Below are 19774 nucleotides of genomic sequence, written 5' to 3' on the forward strand. Positions count from 1 at the left end.
CCATACTAGATCAGAACAATCCACCCAGATCAGTCCATCCCATTTCACACACAGCTCAACAGCAGATGCTGCAGAGAGATTCAGAAACACCTCAGATAAATATTTGTGCAATAGTTTGCCTAAGGACAAATTACTTTTGGATTCCTAGTGGTTGTCTTATGCCTGAAAACTTGAGGGTCGTGTGTGTGTATATATACACACAGACGACCCTCAAGTTTTCTGGCATAATATATATATGACAGTAATAGTAATCAGGAGATTTTTTTTATCTATATATATATATCCTGGTTACTATTACTGGAACATTAACAAACATCTAATTGATCTAATAGAGATGTGTATTCTTTGCATGGAGAGGTTAATGCACCATGATACTATTTCACCCTTCTTCTTTTCTTCATTATTGCAGAAATCCGTGAAGCCTTTCGGGTACTGGACAGGGACGGGAATGGCTTTATCTCCAAGCAGGAGCTGGGCATGGCTATGCGTTCTTTGGGATACATGCCTAGTGAGGTAGAACTGGCGATTATCATGCAGCGTCTTGATATGGATGGTAAGTCGTTATTATTCTTTGAATTGTAGTAGTGCTGGGTGCTGTACAAATACATAGTGAGAGGTAGTCGCTGCCTCAAAGAACTTACCATCTAAATAACATGACAGACAAAGGGCTGGAGGGGAAACAGAGGCACAGAAAGGTGGAGTGGCTGGTCCAAGGTCACACATGAGATCAATAGCAGAGACAGAAATAGAATGCAGGACTCCTGACTCCCTGTCCTATGCCCTATTCGTTAGACCATACTGCCTCACCTTATAAAATTCCCCAGATGAAACCTTTACAAACAGATTTTCACTTGCAGATAGGACTTTCCTATAATTTCCAAGCAATGTCCAGGTGGAAGTGGCAAAATAGTGCCTTTCAAAGTATCCCACTAAGCCATTTCCTCCTTAGTTTAGTTTTCAGATATTTATTGTGAATACTGTGCTCATGAAAGGTGTCAGCTGATAACCCAGGAAACTGAAGTCCTTTATTCATTCACCTAACAGGTACAACAGTGGTGCAAGCTTCCCCACGCTGTCCCTTCTATATCACTCCATCCTGACCGCCTCTAGGAATGAGAGGGTAGCTCAGTTTCCATAACTCATTCAAATATAGCGCTTGGCTTCTCTGCTGTGCCAACTAGAGGTAGTCATGGAAGTGGTTTTGTGGATGCTTGTTCACTGAGAGTTAGCCTGAAACCACTAAACACCTTTGATTAAGTCACTAAACAGATATCAATTGTGAGGAGTTTTTGGTTATTTCTGGGCTGCCTTTGAACCAGTGACCTTGCGTTGGAAGGCTTTGTAGCCAGTTATCCGTGTCTTGAATGGTCCAATCCTCTGAGCAATCCAGTCCTTTATAAGCCATGATGTAATTCTGCTGCATCATGCATAACTTGCAAGTGAAAGTTGCTATAGGTGGGGCTTTCTCATGCTGTGTCTGAAATGTGGAAGCTTTGGAAGTTTTGATGGGCAAGGCTTTGAAAAGGATGGAACAAGGCCCTGTGGAGAGATTTCCTTCAAATAGTTACTAGCGTATAATCAAAGAAAAGGAACCCATTATTAAAGTGAATAGAGGAACAGGACATCAAGGCTTTTGGAACCATGGGGGACTCTCTTAGCTGATGTACATCTGCAATCATACTAGCTCAGAATAAGGAGCCATCTTTAAAATGCCCTTAGAATTATAGGTCAGAAAGGTAAATGCTTTTCTAACAGCTAAAATGTGCATAGATGCTGGACTAATGAGCAGCTCTTCTCTCCTGTTTCTGCAAAGGCACATAACAGCATTGAAAAATTATACAAAAATGGTGCAAAGCCAAATGGAAAACATTATTGTGTATGCAGTACAAATACATTAATCATGTCAGGCTGCAGAAAATTTGGTGGGCTTTTGGTTTTAGTGTTTGTTTTTTATTGTAAAATCTTTCTGGTCATCTAAAGAAGTTTTACAAATGAAGAGTATTATAAATCTGCAAATGTTAAGTTGAGAGTGTTGATATTCTCAGTGGGCAACAGATGCACGATGGAGTGTAGCTAATACATGCTGCTTTTAAATAAAATTTGCTCCTTGTTACAAATGTGTGAGTGAAGTGCAAACTTCAAGTGTTTCCTAGGTTTAGTTCATATGCTGCTTTGTTTTAGAAATTGGGCTTGGAATCTAATGGATACAGAATTTCTCACATGATTTTTGGTACTTTCTGTTTCCAGTTAGGACAGGCTCTCTCATTCTCTTGTGATTAAAGAGGGGAAAAACACCTCTATGGAATGTGAAAGAGCATGATAACCTTTCTATAGAATGTTCAAAGTATCCCACAGAATTCTATAGCAGGGATAGAAATCAATAGAAAATGGATTCCATAGGGTGGATTTAAAAAATGGTGAAAAGTATCTCATTCTTTAAAAAAAAAAAAATTAGATAGGATTTAAGAGTAGTTTCTATAGAGCACTATTACGTTCATCCTATTACATTCTACTGGATTCTTCCTTCAGGGTGATTTTGCTTTAGGTTTTACAAAACGATGTGGTACAGATTCCTACACTATTTTAACTGAGCCTCAAGTTTTTAGGACAAAGAATGATTTGGATAATGACTCCAACTCTGGTCCATCTCCTGTTATTCTCTCATTCCTGATTTCTAGAAGCTCTGGAGATCTCTGGCGTGCTATCATTTCCACTTCTAGTACAGCTGGGACCTGTAAGTACAGAGGTGGCATGAAAAGGTAAAAAAGGGGAATAAATTAAATGAACTTCTGAGACCTTTGACAAAGTTTCAATGTGAGTTTTGCATAAAGATTGGGAGGTGAGTCTTGTATCTGAGCCAATTCACCCAACCCTATCTAGCTTTTCTAGGCAGTTTATTATTAATTATTCATGTTTCTAAGGTGCCTATTTTCATAGTATTTTGACTGAAGGGTTTCTGGACTAGAAGACACATGCATGTGATGTAAAGAACATAAGAACGGCCCTACTGGGTCAGACCAAAGGTCCATCTAGCCCAGTCTCGTGTCTTCTGACAGTGGCTAATACCAGGTGCCCCAGAGGGAATGAACAGAACAGGTCATCATCAAGTGATCCATCCCCTGTCGCTCATTCCCAGCTTCTGGCAAACAGAGAATAGGGACACCATTCCTGCCTATCCTGGCTAATAGCCATTGATGGACTTATCCTCCATTAATTTGTCTAGTTCTTTTTTGAACCCTGTTATAGTCTTGGCCTTCACAACATCCTCTGGCAAGGAGTTCCACAGGTTGTGCATTGTGTGAAGAAATACTTCCTTTTATTTGTTTTAAACCTGCTGCGTATTAATTTCATTTAGTGGCCCCTAGTTCTTGTGTTATGAGAAGTAGTAAACAACACTTTCTTATCTACTTTCTCTACACAAGTCATGATTTTATAGACCTAATAATATCTCCCCTTAGCCATCTCTTTTCCAAGCTGAAAAGTCCCAGTCTTATTAATCTCTCCCCATATGGAAACCGTTCCATACCCCTAATAATTTTTGTTGCCCTTTTCTGAATCTTTTCCAATTCCAATATATCTTTTTTGAGATGGGGAGACCACATCTGCACACAGTATTCAAGATATGGACGTACCATGGATTTATACAGCAGCAACATGATATTTTCTGTCCTATTATCTATCTCTTGCTTAATTATTCCCAGCATTCTGTTCGCTTTTTTAACTGCCGCTGCACATTGAGTGGATGTTTTCAGAGAACTATCCACAATGACTCCAAGATCTCTTCCTTGAGTGGTAACAGTTAATTTAGACCCCATCATTTTATATGTATAGTTGGGATTATGCTTTCCAATGTGCATAAAGGATAAGTGGACCCAGAGTATAAAAAGACAAAAACAAAACAGAAAGATTAGTAGGGAAAATTCTTTAGGCAGTGCAGGAGCTGGGGGGGATATTATGAGAAGAATTTATTTAGGCTACAAACTGAGCTAACACAATGCAGCTCAAGGTTTTCTTTTCTTTGATGGATTGCTCTTTTCTGCAGCTTATCTTGAAACGTAATGAGAACGTGAAACCGTATAACTAGCTTCCCTTTCTTTCTCTTGCTGTGTGAATGGGGATTGTTCGTTACTCTGGGCCTGATCCAAAGTCCAATGAAGTCAATGGAAATTGACTTCTCTGGGCTTTGAATCAGGCCCTGTACTTGCAGATATAGACCTACCCAGCCAAGTTTCTCTCTGTCATATATTCCTGATGAGGGATGCAGCACTTTGTCAGGATAAAGCCAAAAAACGGAAGCTCTTGGCAGTGCTTTGCCTGCATTTATCTCAGTTGGGAGGCCAGGTTGCGTGATAAATCATTATGTACAGTGTGCAATCATAAGACCCCCACCGTATGTGAGAGCTACGGAAAAGACAATAAACCCTCTGTGCATTTGGGGGTATATGACTGATAAAGATATAAAGTGCAAGCGGATATGCTAGCCAGATGTGTGCTTCCCCCCAGGAGGCTGATGACAGTGGCTGCTAATAATAAGGTAATAAAATTGGCAGTGGTTTATGTGTAATCTGAACCAGTCTGCGTGGACCTAGTACAAATTTAACATTATTGTCAGATAATACCTTGGGAGTATATTTGCATTGCAAGATGGCAAAGGAACTGTATCTGCCTTGCCTTATTTAGATGACAGACTGATTATAGTGACACAACCAGAATCAGTCGGCCTTTCCATTCCCGTATGAAGCCCATTTTGTAAGAGGGTTGAGAGTGAGAATGCGGCTATTAAAAATCTGTTTCAGGTTGAAAATGAATAGAAGCCTTAGCCTGGGAGCAAGTTTGTCTTCCCCAGATTGGATGAATTTGTGTTTATAAAGAGCCACCCGCATGAATAATGTGGACAGGTTTTAATGGCTTGGCACTCACCCTAAACTAAAACCATAACAGCATGTTTCATCTACGTAGTCACCATTGTCCTGAAGGATCTCATAGTGCTTAACAGATAGGGTGCCCAGGTGTCCTGATATTGTCTGGGCCATCCCAATATTAGGGGCTTTGTTTTATATATGCAACTATACACCCTCCCTCCCCCCTCACCCCCCAACAAGGGAAGTGTCCTGATTTTTCACTCTTGCTATCTGGTCACCCTATTGACAAATTATATAGGAATCACTTCCTATCCCACTGAAAAGCAGCTACTTCTGGGGTTGTAACGTGGCAGTTGTTTAGCAATGTGAAGCGTAACCACATACCAGGTTAGGACAGAAATAAAGGGAAAGAAAGAAGGCATCTGCGGACAGGAATGTGCACGCTTATAGTGAAGTCTGCACTGAGGAACCCACTTCCAACAGCCGGCAGCTCCCCCTTAGCAACTGACCACGTTGAAGTGTCCCCAGGAGGCTTCCAGTACAATTTTTTGTTGTCCACGTTAGGTAAAGGGGTAGCCTTTACTTAACATGTGAAAGTTTGTTGGGCACCATCTGCCCCCTGACCTTAAGGGGTGTGTGTGAGATTATAGATGTGTCAGAGGAGAGCAGCATATTCGCGTTTCACATGAGGCTAAATTCTGCCTTCCCTTGGGTGGGCATGCTGTGTGGAGGCAGACGCTGAGCCCTCTTCTCCCCCAGTGCATCTAAGCAGGGGCCAGGCAGCACAGGAAGGGCTAGAGCAGCGGTTCTGAAACTGGGGGTCAGGACCCCAATTTAATGGGATCGCCAGGGCTGGCATTGGACTTTCTGCGGCTTGGGGACAAAGCCTGAGTCCCGCCATCTGGGGCTGAAGCTGAAGCCTGAGCCCCACTGCCTGGATCTGCCCTCCTGTGCACCAGGTGGTAGCATCTGGAAGCAGATGCTGGGGGTACGTGACCCTGCTAATGTCTGCATCAGCCATCAGGAACGTTGGTGCATTTGCTTCCCCCTGGGCTAACTGAGCCATTTTCCCCGCACCAGCCTTATGCAGATAGAATGGCTAAAGGAAGCTCCACAGAGTTGCTGCCTCTCTGCTGCCCTCCCTCCCCTCGTGATCTGGGTCAGGTAGAAAACAACACAATTTAGCATATTATGATCCCAGCATGTTCCGTTCCCTGCCCTGTGTGTCTCCTCTCGTATATTTGCAAAGGAGTAAGCATCCAGCTACGGTCTCCGGAACACAGCCTGACTGAATGCAAAATACTTCCCCTGAATACCAAACTCCGCAGCTCTCACCGGAGGCAGGCACTGGAGGTCAGAGCAGTTATTGTATTTCTTAAAAGGGGTGCTGCTTATTTTTTTAATGTTTAAAGTCTCCTTACCATTTTCAAAGGTGTATTTCAGCCAACGAGAAGGGTGGCTGCTGCAGAGGGAAATATTTTAGTCTTTTTTTGTTGTTGTTTTTACTGTTAAAAATAAAGCTCGGGGGAAAATAATATATTGGGAATATTTCAGGTCTCTAAGGAAACCTAATAAATTACCAATCATATTGCTTTACTCGCTATCGAAAGGGGCTGAGCTACTACTGTAATGAAGGTGGTATAGTAAGCCAAGTAGAATAGGATTGAATAGAGTGTGGAAAAACTGCTTCTCATTACTGTGTGTGTGTGTCGGGGGGAGAGCAATGCTTTCATCCCTGTAAGGGATGCATCCTGTGCAGGGTATGCGGTGCTTATGCCCTGTTTTGAGGGTACAAGCCGTTCTTAGATTGTGTGTGGGGTCTCTGCACTGGGATGAATTTCACACTAACACAGGAGAGGGCTGTTCAATACACTTGAATATTCACCAGATGCACAATGGCCATATATGAACCTACTGGATGTTATTCCTCAGATCTGAGATATGTGCTCTGACACCACGGACCATGTTCTGCCTGACTTACACCCCAGGGCCCACTGATGCCATTGGGGGAGAGCAACATATTCACTTTTCCATTGCCTGGGGTGCAACTGAAGTAATTTAGGCCTGTGTTCTTACCTATATGCTGAACTGCATAACATTAACGTGAACATTACAGATCATGGGTGTTTCATGTATCGTGTACTGGGTAATAACATGAAGGACTCCGTGTTTATAACATTAAACCAGCTCTTTATTAAGAGAACTATTTATAGAGATGCTGTGATGGCAGCTAGTATCCTAGCCATGTGCGTACGGACTGACTTCCTGGTGCCTTCTTCAAACTCTCTTCCATTCTGCAACCTGTGCCCCTCCCTCCAAGTCCCATGCATGTTGCTACAATGTTGAATACCTACCTATCTTTCTGAAGTCTTGTTAGCAAGTTGGGATGCTCTGTCTTTAGAGCCTTGGGATGTAAAGTATTTAAAATGTATTTTCTGTGCAAAAAAAGGAATAGTTTGTACGATTTGCCAATTAGCAGGAAAACTAATAAAGATATTGAAAAACAGCATATTAACTACTGCATTGTCCTATGTAGTGAGCCCACCATTTAAACTGGCCTCTAGAAATAAAAAAGATGAATCTGTGACTCACTATGCTTGAATTTAACTGTTAGGGCTATATGCTCCATGGTATATGTAGATAAAACTCCACTGAAATCAATGGAGCTATATACCCACAATGCAGAGAAGTTGGCCCCATTGTGTAAACTTCCCCCATAGTTAGAGATTCTTCTAGCACTCCCTTTTCTGATCTTAGTTTTGGGGTACACTCAGGTTGAGCTGTTACAAGATTGAAATACAGTTGCCAACCCTCCCGGTATCGGGCTCTATCTCCCAGAGGCTACTGAAGCCAAACCAGGAGATTTTAGGCTGCTAAAAGTCCAGCAGCACAGCGGGGCTAAGGCAGGCTCCCTGTCTGCCCAGGCCCTGCGACGCTCCCAGAAGCTGCCGGCATGTCCCTGTGGCCCCTGGAGGGGGCAGGGGTCTCTGCGCCCTGCCCGCGCACCAAGCGCCCACTCGACAGCTCCCATTGGGAGTCAATGGGAGCTGCGGGGGCAGTGCCTGCAGTGCCTGGAGCTCCCTAACCCCCCACCAGGGGCAGCAGGGAGGTTCTAGCCGCTTCTGGGAGCAGCGCGTGGAGCTCCCTGGCCCCGCTTGCCTCGGCTGGCCACTTCTGGGAGCAGTGTGGGGCCAGGGCAGACAGGGAGCCTGCCTTAGCCCCCCTGCACTGCCACCCGGGAGCCGCCTGAGGTAAGCTCTGGTCAGCTGGAGCCCTCATCCCCTCCCACACCCCAACCCCCTGCCACAGCCCTGAGCCCCCTCCTGCACTCCTACCCCAGGCTCAGCCTGGAGCCTTCTCCCACATGCCAAATCCCTTGGCCCCACCCCCTAGCCCAGAACCCACGTCTTCTCCCACACCCAACCCTCTGCCCCAGGCCAGTGAAAATGAGTGAGGGTGGGGGAGAGCGAGTGATGGAGGGAGGGAGGATGGCGTCAGTGAAGCGGGGCCTTGGAGAAGGGGCGGGGCATGGCCCGGGCCTCAGGGGTGGGGCAGGGAAGGGGGTGGGACAAGGATGTTTGGGTTTGTGTGATTAGACAGTTGTTAATCCTAGATTGAAAGGATGCACTCTTGCGTTCTGATAGCCAGCCTTTGCTGATACATTTTTTTAAAAAGGTGATCTGAAAAGTGTATAACAAAGGCTTTGTATCAAGTCTAGTCTTCCTTGTTTTTGCTGGAGGTTTCCAAGGAGAACCGGAGAACTGGAATGGGAATTTGTTTTGCTTTCAATTGAATCTTTAAACATTTGGGAGGAATTATCTTTTTGTATGATTAGGGCATTTGACTTAAAGAGGAATGAATAAAAGCAAAAGAATAGCATTAAGTAGTTAGGCAGCATGAGTAATGTGGACTGTCAAATACATATGAGGCATGAATGTGTTGTTTAGATGTGTCCACACAGCAGCCTTTAAACTGTATCATATAACTGGAACTGACAAAGAGCTCTGTATAAGCTGAAAGCTTCTTTCTCATCAACAGAAGTTGGTCCAATAAAAATTATTACCTCACCCGCCTTGTCTCTCTGATATAACTGGTTCAGATGAAAATGTCACGACACAGTCATAAATATCCGGTTGTATTTGTAGCGTAGACAGAACCTTACCAAGCATCCCTTCATATGGTGCACCAGAGTCATGACTTGACAATTTCTCTGGGTTAATACTCTTTTCTATGCTATGCAAAGTGATCTATCCTAGTTCAGGGCACTTCTGACCATCCCGTCTTTGAAGCAATACAAGTAGAGTTAAAGCAATATGACCCTACACAGTTATACCAATTTTGCTATTCCCAAATGGGAAAAGTTATACCCGTATAAGGCATCTTGATATTGTTATAGGTGCATCATGTGAGGGATTGTGTTGGTATAACTATTTTGGTTAAAAAATCACACCCTTAACTGGAAGAGTTATATTGGTACAAAATCTGTGTGTAGACCAAGCATTATTGGCCAAAATCATGTAGGGCAGAATTAGATTGATTACACTGAATACAGTAGATCAAACCTGGTGAGTGAGAACAGAACAGTATCTGTTTCATGAACTCCAGTGTGTTTGGTATCAACAGCATTTTGTGCAAGGATGGAAGCTGTGTGGAAGTACCAATTGCACTGAAAATTCTAGGGGAAAAAATAAATTCCTCCTTTAGAAATTAAACACTGCATTTTCTTGGGCAGCTGTGCCAGCTGAACTCCACTAACAGATTGCCATAAAACACCAGGTTGCAGAATATTAGATCTTTTATTAGGAGCTTTGCTTTTTGCTGTGCTGTGTGGAACAACCATGAAACCCACATCCAATACTGGCTGAAAACATTTTCTTGTATCTTAATACCTTTTTTTTTTTTTTTGGCTTTAGCAGAATGGATAATTCATTGTGTTTCGACTCTGAAAAAAGATGAGTGGATCCTAAACTGGAAAAAAAAATTAAAATAACACAAAACAAAAAAAGCCTCCTGCTCTGGCCTACACTACAGAATTAATTTGGTATAATTTGAATATAATTACTTTGAATAATCCACACCACTGAGCGACATAGTTGTACCGACCTAAGTGCCAGTGTAGACAGCTGTGTGTTGGCAGGAGAGCTTCTCCCACAGACAAAACTACTGTCTCTTGCTGAGGTGGATTAACTATGCTGACAGGAGAGCTGTCTCCTGTCGGCACAGAACGTCTTCATTAAAGCATGTTGGTGTAGCTGCACTGATTCAGTGTTTTGAGTGTAGATCTGCCCTAAGAAGTCAACAGGAAGAGAACACATTGCTTGACACAAGCGCTTCACTTGTTCCTTGTCCATGAAAAATGACCTTGCTCAGATACAAAGTTCTGCTAGCTTAAACCACATTGCTTAGCTGGGAGACTCATCCACCTGACAAATGGAATAGCTTAGCTACAAAACTGGTTTAATCAGACTAGCCTTTATTTATGTGGCACTGACTTGGATGACCCTAAGGAACTCTCACCCCTTATAGGCATATGGCAAACCTTTCATTCTGGCTAAAGAACTTTATCAAGTCCAGCTATTTTTTTATTTCAGTAAAAACCACTTACAGCTGCTCTTATTTGTTCTTGGGGTGGGGCAAGATACCTCTCTTCTGTACAATAATAGATTTTGGAATGTGCTTTCCAGTGCAATAGGAAAGGGTCCAGTGTTGGATCTTTGTTCACCTTTCACGGATGACCAGTATTTTTAGAGCTCTCCTCCTTTTACTCCATCATTGTTGAATAGGAGAAGCCTGTGGCATCTTGGATATGTGTTACAGAAACGTTTCTTCTTTCTTTCTTTCTTTCTTTCTTTCTTTCTTTCTTTCTCACAGTGCTGTGAAGATTAAACCATATTACCATCAATATTATATTTTAATTCATTCTAATCATCTGATCTAAATAAGCATAGCTTGGTCTGGTAAACTAAGTGATTGCTGAATTGACAACCAGATGTTAGATGCTTCTCTCTCCCTTTTTTGACTTCAGAGGTGGCTCATAAGCTTCTCAACGTGCAATTTCATAGTTTAACTCTCTTAGGATGAGTTTCTCTCCCACGCTTTAAACCAAATGTGAGGGGGGAAATGGGATATGGCTTTTGCATATTAACTAGGATGTTTGGAAAGCATTGCCTCTACTGGACTTCTCACACGCTGGAGAACTCACTTAGAGCAGCGCTTTTATAGGCAGCCACTAATTGTTGATTATTGTCCAGCTTCTTGAATCCGAGTGTTGAGCATTCACAAGTACAGTTGGGAGCTGTGGTCGCTCAGTACCCCTGAAATATCAGTCCCATAGTGTCTCAAGTTGGGCATTGAAAATGAGTGGAAATTTGTTCAAAAGTTGGCCCCAATCTTTCTTTGCCTCAGTGCCCAACTGCAAAATGGAGATAATGATACTCCCCCCCCCCCCCAACCTCAGAGAGATGTTGTGGAGTTGAATGATTGTTTGTAAGGCAAGTAGGATACTACATTGATGAGCACCATTTCTGAAAAAAAAAGGCAATGAGCAACAACAAATTCCCTGTTAAGTGCAGGGACTGGCAGGTGTGCTTGGGGCTACATATGAGTGAGGAGGATAAAAAGAAATAGTGAACAGCTCTCTCATTACCTGAAGACTGGGACCTGGGAATTGCATCTTTAAATTCTCGCACTTCTATCTTTGACTTTGCAAGCTCAATGTTTTTTTAAAAAAATCTTAGGGGTTTTGTGTGTGTGTGTGTGTGGTTTGTATGGACTATGTCTGTAGTTCCGCGACTTAATTATCAGCTTCCCAATTGTTTCAAATGTTACAGAGCTCTCTGGTAACTACAATGATGATTTCAGAGTTTCTTGCCATTCTGGGAACCTCTTAGGCAAAAATGATTAGGGTCTCAACAAGCTTGGCTTGTTTTTGCTTTAGCTGATCATTTGGCAAACTGTTCATCTACTGCAACGTGTGAGACTTCCTGAAATCTTAAGGGAACTGCAATAATCCTTTCACTTTAACACATTGCCTGATAGCCATTGCTCTCTCATCTCCTGATGGTAGCCTCCGCAGTGCAAACGAAGCTATTTCTGCAGAATAGGCATTGATAGCTTGCAGCAGGTTGGCCCGATGGCCTACTGGCAAAGCCAAAGGAGATGGAGGCAAGCCAGGGACAGCCGGCCCTGTAGTCTGTTTACCTGCAGTGCAGTCATTGAGAGAGAGAGGTAATTTTGAGGTTATATGGTTTCCAAGGGATTGTGTGGAGCTGACGTATCACTTGACAGATGTCTGGTGAATTTTTACTGCAATGTAAGTTGCTGTTATCATTGGACTGCTCTTCTCTACCCAAGTGCTAAAAAGCACCCTGCTCATTTTTGACTGGTAATAGATGTTGTGGAGAGGAAGCACCAGTCTCTGTGTTTGTTTAACCCAGCGATTCTCAGACTGTGGATTGGGACCCCAAAGTAGGTCATGACTCCATTTTAATGGGGTTGCCAGGGCTGGCGTAGACTTGCTGGGGTCCGGGGCCAAAGCTGAAACCCAAGTTCCACCGCCCAGGGCGGAAGCCAAAGCCCGAGGGCTTCAGCCCTGGATGGTGGGGCTCAGGTTATAGGCTCTCTGACTGGGATTGAAGCCCTTGAGGCTTTGCCCCCCGCCCAGCCTGGGGGGAGGGGCTTGGGCTTTGGCCCCGCCACTCAGGGCAGCAGGGCCCGGGGCTCAGGCTTCGGTCCCCACTCCTGGGGTCGTGTAGTAATTTTTGTTGTCAGAAGGGGGTCACGGTGCAATGAAGTCTGAGAACCCCTGATTTAACCTACTGGTGCGTGTATGTTACAGATCCCACTCCATGAGGCTCCACAGAGGTATGAATTTTTACAGCCCCCAGCTCCAGAGCTTTAGCTCTTCAGCTCAAACTGTAGCAGCTCATGGTTTTAGCTCAGACAGTCCCTGTTCGGTCCCTGGTATGTTGGCCAAGATGGCAGCTGTCACATCTGCATCTCCAAGGTCTGGTTACCAGGCTGAGGTTTAAATGGATACTCATCAGGGTAACTTGATCTCTGGTGTTGCAGAACAAGCTTCTATCACTCGTTCCCAGGTGGAAGCATCTGAGCTGAAGTTATAGCCCTAGTCTTTGATCACTGTCTTGCAGGGTCAACAGCAAGAGCGGGTCCTACTGGCTCATATGAGTAGGCTAAGAGTATCTTCTAATGGGGAGACAGTCATTCAGTCCTTGGAAGAGTTCTGAACTCCCTTTCCTTGAAAGGGCAATGAACAAATGCCAGTCGCTTGAAACAAGGTGCAAATGGGAAGTTCTCAGATTACCCTACTTGCAGTGTGGATAGATAATATAATCATTGGACGCAAAGACTTGGTGGTCAGTTCAGCTCTCTGGTTCTTGCAGGCAGATCCCAGGCCAGGGTAAAACTGAGTAATTCTTTGGTCTCCAGATGATCCCTTTGCAGGGTGGATGCAAATCTGCCTTTTCCCTCAGCTAGGAACCCCAGTCCAACCAAATCATGCGGCTTTTATGTTTACCCCTCTATGATCCACAGCTGCCAACTCACACCAGAAACCCAAAAAGATAGGCTTCTCATGGAGATATTTAGCCACCCTCCTGAGGCCCAGTTACGTTTGGGGTATATACAATGCCTCACAGCCAAATTGTCTAGAAGGGTATGTCCTGAAGGGGGTCTGATAATTTCTATTTATCCCGTTTGTAGAAATGTGTCTTTAATCCTACAGTGAGCTTTGGAGAGTTCACGTATCTTCAATAATAGCAGGTTTTTGTAATTTGTTCAGGAGAAGCAAGGGAGAAAGGGCATGGTGCTTTTAGTTTGTGTCTCAGCAAAACCTGAACAGAATTTCATGGGACAAACTAAAGGCACTTGTGCAGCCTGCTGGTGTTTCCCAACGCCCACTGTTAAAGCCCTGCTGCAAAGAACAGAGGCGTCAGAGCTTCACAAAGTAAAGGCCATCAGGATCTTTTACAATGGAAAAGGTGTATTATCTGAGTTCATGCTAGAATGCTTGTGCATTATGGTCTGGGGGGACTTCGTGTGTATGTGGGCGTTAGCTCAGATAGGACAGAGAGACCTGGGTTCTCTTCCTGACTGCCACTTACTTCTTATGTTACCCTTGGACAAGTGACTTTACAGCTTTCTGTGCCTCAATTTCCCCAACTGTGAAAAGTGGATATTATTATTATTATTGTGGGGCTTTTCATTCATCTTTGCAAAGTGCTTGGAGATCTTAGAACAATTTTATACAATAATTATTTAAAATATCTTTAGTATTTTGTATATAGCTGGCCACTTCACTGTCCTTCCCATCCTACAATTGCCCTTCCAAACCCCTCCAAAACAAACACTCCCACCCGAAGTGTAATTAGTTTATTTGTGAAATGGAGTTTTTCCCCCACAGTATAGAATCATAGACTATCAGGGTTGGAAGGGACCTCAGGAGGTCATCTAGTCCAACCCCCTGCTCAAAGCAGGACCGATCCCCAATTAAATCATCCCAGCCAGGGCTTTGTCAAGCCTGACCTTAAAAACTTCTAAGGAAGAAGATTCCACCACCTCCCTAGGTAACGCATTCCAGTGTTTCACCACTCTCCTAGTGAAAAAGTTTTTCCTAATATCCAACCTAAACCTCCCCCACTGCAACTTGAGACCGTTACTCCTTGTTCTGTCATCTGCTACCACTGAGAACAGTCTAGAGCCATCCTCTTTGGAACCCCCTTTCAGGTAATTGAAAGCAGCTATCAAATCCCCCCTCATTCTTCTCTTCTGAAGACTAAACATCCCCAGTTCCCTCAGCCTCTCCTCATAACTCATGTGTTCCAGTCCCCTAATAATTTTTGTTGCCCTCCGCTGGACGTGTTCCAATTTTTCCACATCCTTCTTGTAGTGTGGGGCCCAAAACTGGACACAGTACTCCAGATGAGGCCTCACCAGTGTCGAATAGAGGGGAACAATCACGTCCCTCGATCTGCTGGCAATGCCCCTACTTATACATCCCAAAATGCCATTGGCCTTCTTGGCAACAAGGGCACACTGTTGACTCATATCCAGCTGCTCGTCCACTGTAACCCCTAGGTCCTTTTCTGCAGAACTGCTGCCGAGCCATTCGGTCCCTAGTCTGTAGCGGTGCATTGGATTCTTCCATCCTAAGTGCAGGACTCTGCACTTGTCCTTGCTGAACCTCATCAGATTTCTTTTGGCCCAATCCTCCAATTTGTCTAGGTCCCTCTGTATCCTATCCCTACCCTCCAGCATATCATAGAATCATAGAATATCAGGGTTGGAAGGGACCCCTGAAGGTCATCTAGTCCAACCCCCTGCTCGAAGCAGGACCAATTCCCAGTTAAATCATCCCAGCCAGGGCTTTGTCAAGTCTGACCTTAAAAACCTCTAAGGAAGGAGATTCTACCACCTCCCTAGGTAACGCATTCCAGTGTTTCACCACCCTTTTAGTGAAAAAGTTTTTCCTAATATCCAATCTAAACCTCCCCCACTGCAACTTGAGACCATTACTCCTCATTCTGTCATCTGCTACCATTGAGAACAGTCTAGAGCCATCCTCTTTGGAACCCCCTTTCAGGTAGTTGAAAGCAGCTATCAAATCCCCCCTCATTCTTCTCTTCTGCAGACTAAACAATCCCAGCTCCCTCAGCCTCTCCTCATAAGTCATGTGTTCTAGACCCCTAATCATTTTTGTTGCCCTTCGCTGGACTCTCTCCAATTTATCCACATCCTTCTTGTAGTGTGGGGCCCAAACCTGGACACAGTACTCCAGATGAGGCCTCACCAATGTCGAATAGAGGGGAACGATCACGTCCCTCGATCTGCTCGCTATGCCCCTACTTATACATCCCAAAATGCCATTGGCCTTCTTGGCAACAAGGGCACACTGCTGACTCATATCCAGCTTCTCGTCCACTGTCACCCCTAGGTCCTTTTCCGCAGAACTGCTGCCTAGCCATTCGGTCCCTAGTCTGTAGCGGTGCATTGGATTCTTCCATCCTAAGTGTTTGGTCTCCTTAAAGCAGGGCAAGACTGCCTAGGGCTGTGGGGGAACTAAGCAGCAAGGAAGAAAGCAAGTAACTTGATACATCTGTTTGCTAGAATAGTGTCTCCTGTGCATTGAGGAGAGACCATAACAACAACAGGGTCTAGTTCATCCCATTAATTTTACACTGCAACAACGTGTTCAGGGGTGTATTTTCATTGTTATGGAAGGTTTTAGCTATACAGTTTCCAGCCCATCTTCCACTTTGACCTTAATGGAAGACAGTTAGTGGGTTGTATTATAGGGGATTGGGCAGAAAAATCCTCAGAGCAACTCTTCGAAAAATCCTCTGTTAGGTAGACAAAGGGAAGCCAGTGGACTGGCTCTAGGGAAGAATATTATACAGTGAGGACCTTCCATGTTGCGTATTACCTTATTTCAACTCTGCTTCTCACATGGCCATGGTTGAAGTCCTGCAGTCTGACCGACTAGTTAGGAGCTTTTTGCGGCTGCACTAGTATCCAGGCACCCTGGGTTTATAAATAAGTCATAGTAGGGTTTGATTGTCATAATCAGTCGGGGCAGTGAGCACAGTATGGGTCAGGTTTATAAACCTATTCCTCATTTATACCTGATGAGAGCAGGGAAGAGAGAATACCGGTTCTACATCACTACAAGGGAAATGGAATATCTGAGCTGAACAAGCAACAGATTTGCATCTTCTCACTCCCTATGCCTGCTGTTAAATTTGCGTTCGATTGCCTCCTTGGTCAAATTGCCCTTGACGGTAGTTCCTTGAATGCGAAGAGGATTTGCTAATGTAATTAACATAAAATTGCACGTTGAAGGAAGGGGAGACTGTAGAAGGTGGACGGTGTACACATTGGAAATCTCTTGGCATAGAGAGAACTGCAGGAATTGGGCATGACACACAAAATATGTGCTAATAAAGCTGGAGGTGGGCTTAGACCAGAACATGGGAGTCAAGCCCACCCAAACCTGAAGAAGTTTGGATTCATATTTGTGTGACTCAGGTCTATCTGTCTAATGGCTGAAGAGTGCCATCAAATCCAAACACCCCCAAATGCCTGGGATTGTTCCAAACTTCGCATCTTGGCCCCATCTCTGCTAAAACCTAAAATTTCTGAATAAGACAGCATTCGATTGCTCTGAATATCTAATAATCTCTGCCAAGAAGGATTTCTATAGACATGGTATAGGTACTGACTGTGATTGAATGCATCATAAATTATAATTGAATGAGATTTGTGCCTAGGTGAGATTGTTAAGGGTGTGAGCAAAAAGAGCAACTGTGGATCAAATTCTGCCTTCAATTAAGGCCTGATCCTTCAAGATGCTGAGCGGTCCTCTGAGCTGATCCTAACTCCTGCTGATCTGAGGGGGAGCTAAATTCATTCAGCATCATCCCTTTACAGCGTCTTATACCTGAGAGAAACCCCATTGATTTTAATTTCGCAATTACAGCGGTATTACATGGGGTATACCTGAGGACAGAAAGTAGCCCTTTATGTTCGTTTTCCCATGATCTGTACACTGGTATTTAAGGATTTTTCTGTTGACTGTTGAATACCGTAAAAGGAGTTCTTGGTTTAAATTGTAATTTCTATCTCTGATACAGAATCTCTGGTGAGTCTGATGGTGGGAAGTGTTTATTTTGTTATACTTAAAATAAATGTCAAAGAGACCTTTTCTGTTATGTAAAATCCTGGTTCTGCTTAGGTCATATGCTAGTCACCAGTTTTAACTGAAAGTGCAGCAAATAAGAAAATAAAATATCTTTGTACTTTTGTGGCATCTTTCATTGGAGGCTTTCAAAACAGTGTACAAATTTCAATTAATTCAGCCCCAGAACAGCCTTGTTGAAGTAGTAGTTATGTTTAGATGGGTAAACTGAGGCACAGAGTTGTGACTATAAATGACTTGGTCAAAGTTCTAGTAAGTCAGAAAGTGAGCCCAGGAGTCCTGACGCTTGTTCTATTATGTGGCACTCCCTGCTTCTCTTCTTAGTAAATGAAATGACACTGTCTCTAGTAGAAAATGTCATGTGGATAATTCAATATATTGGGGTCAGATGTCCAGAAGCAAATATATGTGTGGTCAGGTACTAGTAGCTATTCAAAATGCAAATTGTTTTCTTGATAATCTGGCTAATATCTTTAACCCAGTTTGTAAGGTAGTGTGTGTTTCCATTCCTGCCTTTCCTTCTAAGCAAGGCACTGCAGTGTACATCATCTTGAATTCACTGTCACCTTGCATTGCATTCCACAACATGGTCCAGTGTGATGTGATTGATACAGTCTGACTTAATGTCACAAGCTTCTGTCTCCCACAGGGAAGCAAAAAAAGCGCCATCTCTCTGCCTATGAATATTTTAAAAATCTGCTCTCAAAGATGTGGGGTCCCTATGCCCCTCACCCCCACCTCGCCCTTACCAGACTATTCATAAAATGAATGTTGGCATTGACTCTTCTATCATGGGACTGAATCCTATAAGTTGCTGAGTGCTCTGGCCCTGATCCAGCCAAGCATTAAGCACGTGCTTAGCTGTAAGTGTGTGAGTATCGTTCCCAATAATATGAATGAAGCTACGCGCAAACTGAAGTTCCTTGCTGATTTGGGGCAAGACTGCTCAGCAGCTGGCAGGATTGAGCCTGTTCTGGATCCCTGCTATGTTCTTCAGAGCAATGCTTGTTGCTTCCCCCTCAGAATGTTCTTTCCATCTCTGCGTGTCTTCCTGAAAATTATTGACTGCACTCTTGAGTGGGTAAAGATCATCATTCTGGAAAGGGAATAATCTCTGCTCAGCTTATTTGACACAGTTTTTTTGCTCGGATAAGAATTTAGTTTATATAGATTTCAACAAATGAGGCGTACGTACAAATGGAGAACAGCAAACAATTATCTTAGTTACACTGAAAAGGGCAAATACCTACAGCCCACAAAACACACACGTACCTGCAAATGGAGGTGTTGCCATTAATCAGTATTTACTCAGAAGTAACTACACACCGCAGTATCTAAGATACCCTGGTTAACGCTGGCTTTTTGCTAATGACCACTGTCCGGAGCTGCTCTAGTCTGATCTTTTAGTAGTGATTAATTCTTTATAATTTAAGAACAACACCCACACAAGCTCCTGTGGGGCCAATCTGTTCCCATTGTGTGCAGGGTGCAAATGGGCGCAGGATTGGGGAGAGAAGCAGGAAGGTCCCAGTGATCAGGGTGCTAGCTTGAGACATGGGAGACCTGGGTTCAGCTTATGCCACGTCTACACTAGAACAGCACTAGAAAGCCCTCCTGGTGTAGCCAGTTTATAATGGCAAAAGAGTGCTTTTTGCTCGTAGAGTACCTGTATCAGCTCCCTGGATAACATAAGCTATACGGGCAAAAAGAGTTTCTTGCTGGCATAACTGCACCTATATTAGGGCTTGTCATAAAAATCACACCCATTACATGACACTGCTATATCCACAAATGTTTCTAATGTGGACCTGGTCTCAATATGTGGCCCTAGGCAAGTCTCTTAATCTTTCTATGCCTCCATTCCCAAACTGTCAAATGACAACAGCTCTTCCCTCAGAGAGGTGATGTGAGAATAAATGCGTTAAAAGATTGCGAGGTGCTCTGGTACTGTGGTGATAGGGGGCAGAAAATCACAAAAAGGCAGATGTGCATTGTACTCACCTTTTTAAATCCTGGAAAAGCAAAGTATTTGAAAGATTCCTTAACCACTACAGAAGTGCTCTCTTTCTTTCTTGTCATTTTTTATTAATCCTTCTGTAAAGTCCTCCGAGGAGATAATTAATACTTGGATGCATGACAAACCGCGCCAAGTGCCACATCATTTACAAAACAGACAGTATACTGCAGGGTCATGGGACTG

The 19774-nt window shown here is 43.7% G+C and overlaps 1 protein-coding gene across 2 annotated transcripts in view; it reads left to right on the forward strand.

Annotated features, from left to right (window-relative positions):
* Positions 1-19774, forward strand: part of CALN1 (calneuron 1) — a 155334-nt gene that overhangs the window by 59062 nt on the left and 76498 nt on the right. For both annotated transcript variants that reach the window (XM_077836785.1, XM_077836786.1), the window contains exon 2: positions 410-553. In XM_077836785.1, coding sequence (XP_077692911.1) covers positions 410-553 — 144 coding nt within the window. The remainder of the gene's footprint in view (positions 1-409; positions 554-19774) is intronic.

This window comes from Eretmochelys imbricata, chromosome 17, assembly GCF_965152235.1.
Source record: "Eretmochelys imbricata isolate rEreImb1 chromosome 17, rEreImb1.hap1, whole genome shotgun sequence".
In the NCBI taxonomy this organism is placed as follows: Eukaryota; Metazoa; Chordata; order Testudines; family Cheloniidae; genus Eretmochelys; species Eretmochelys imbricata.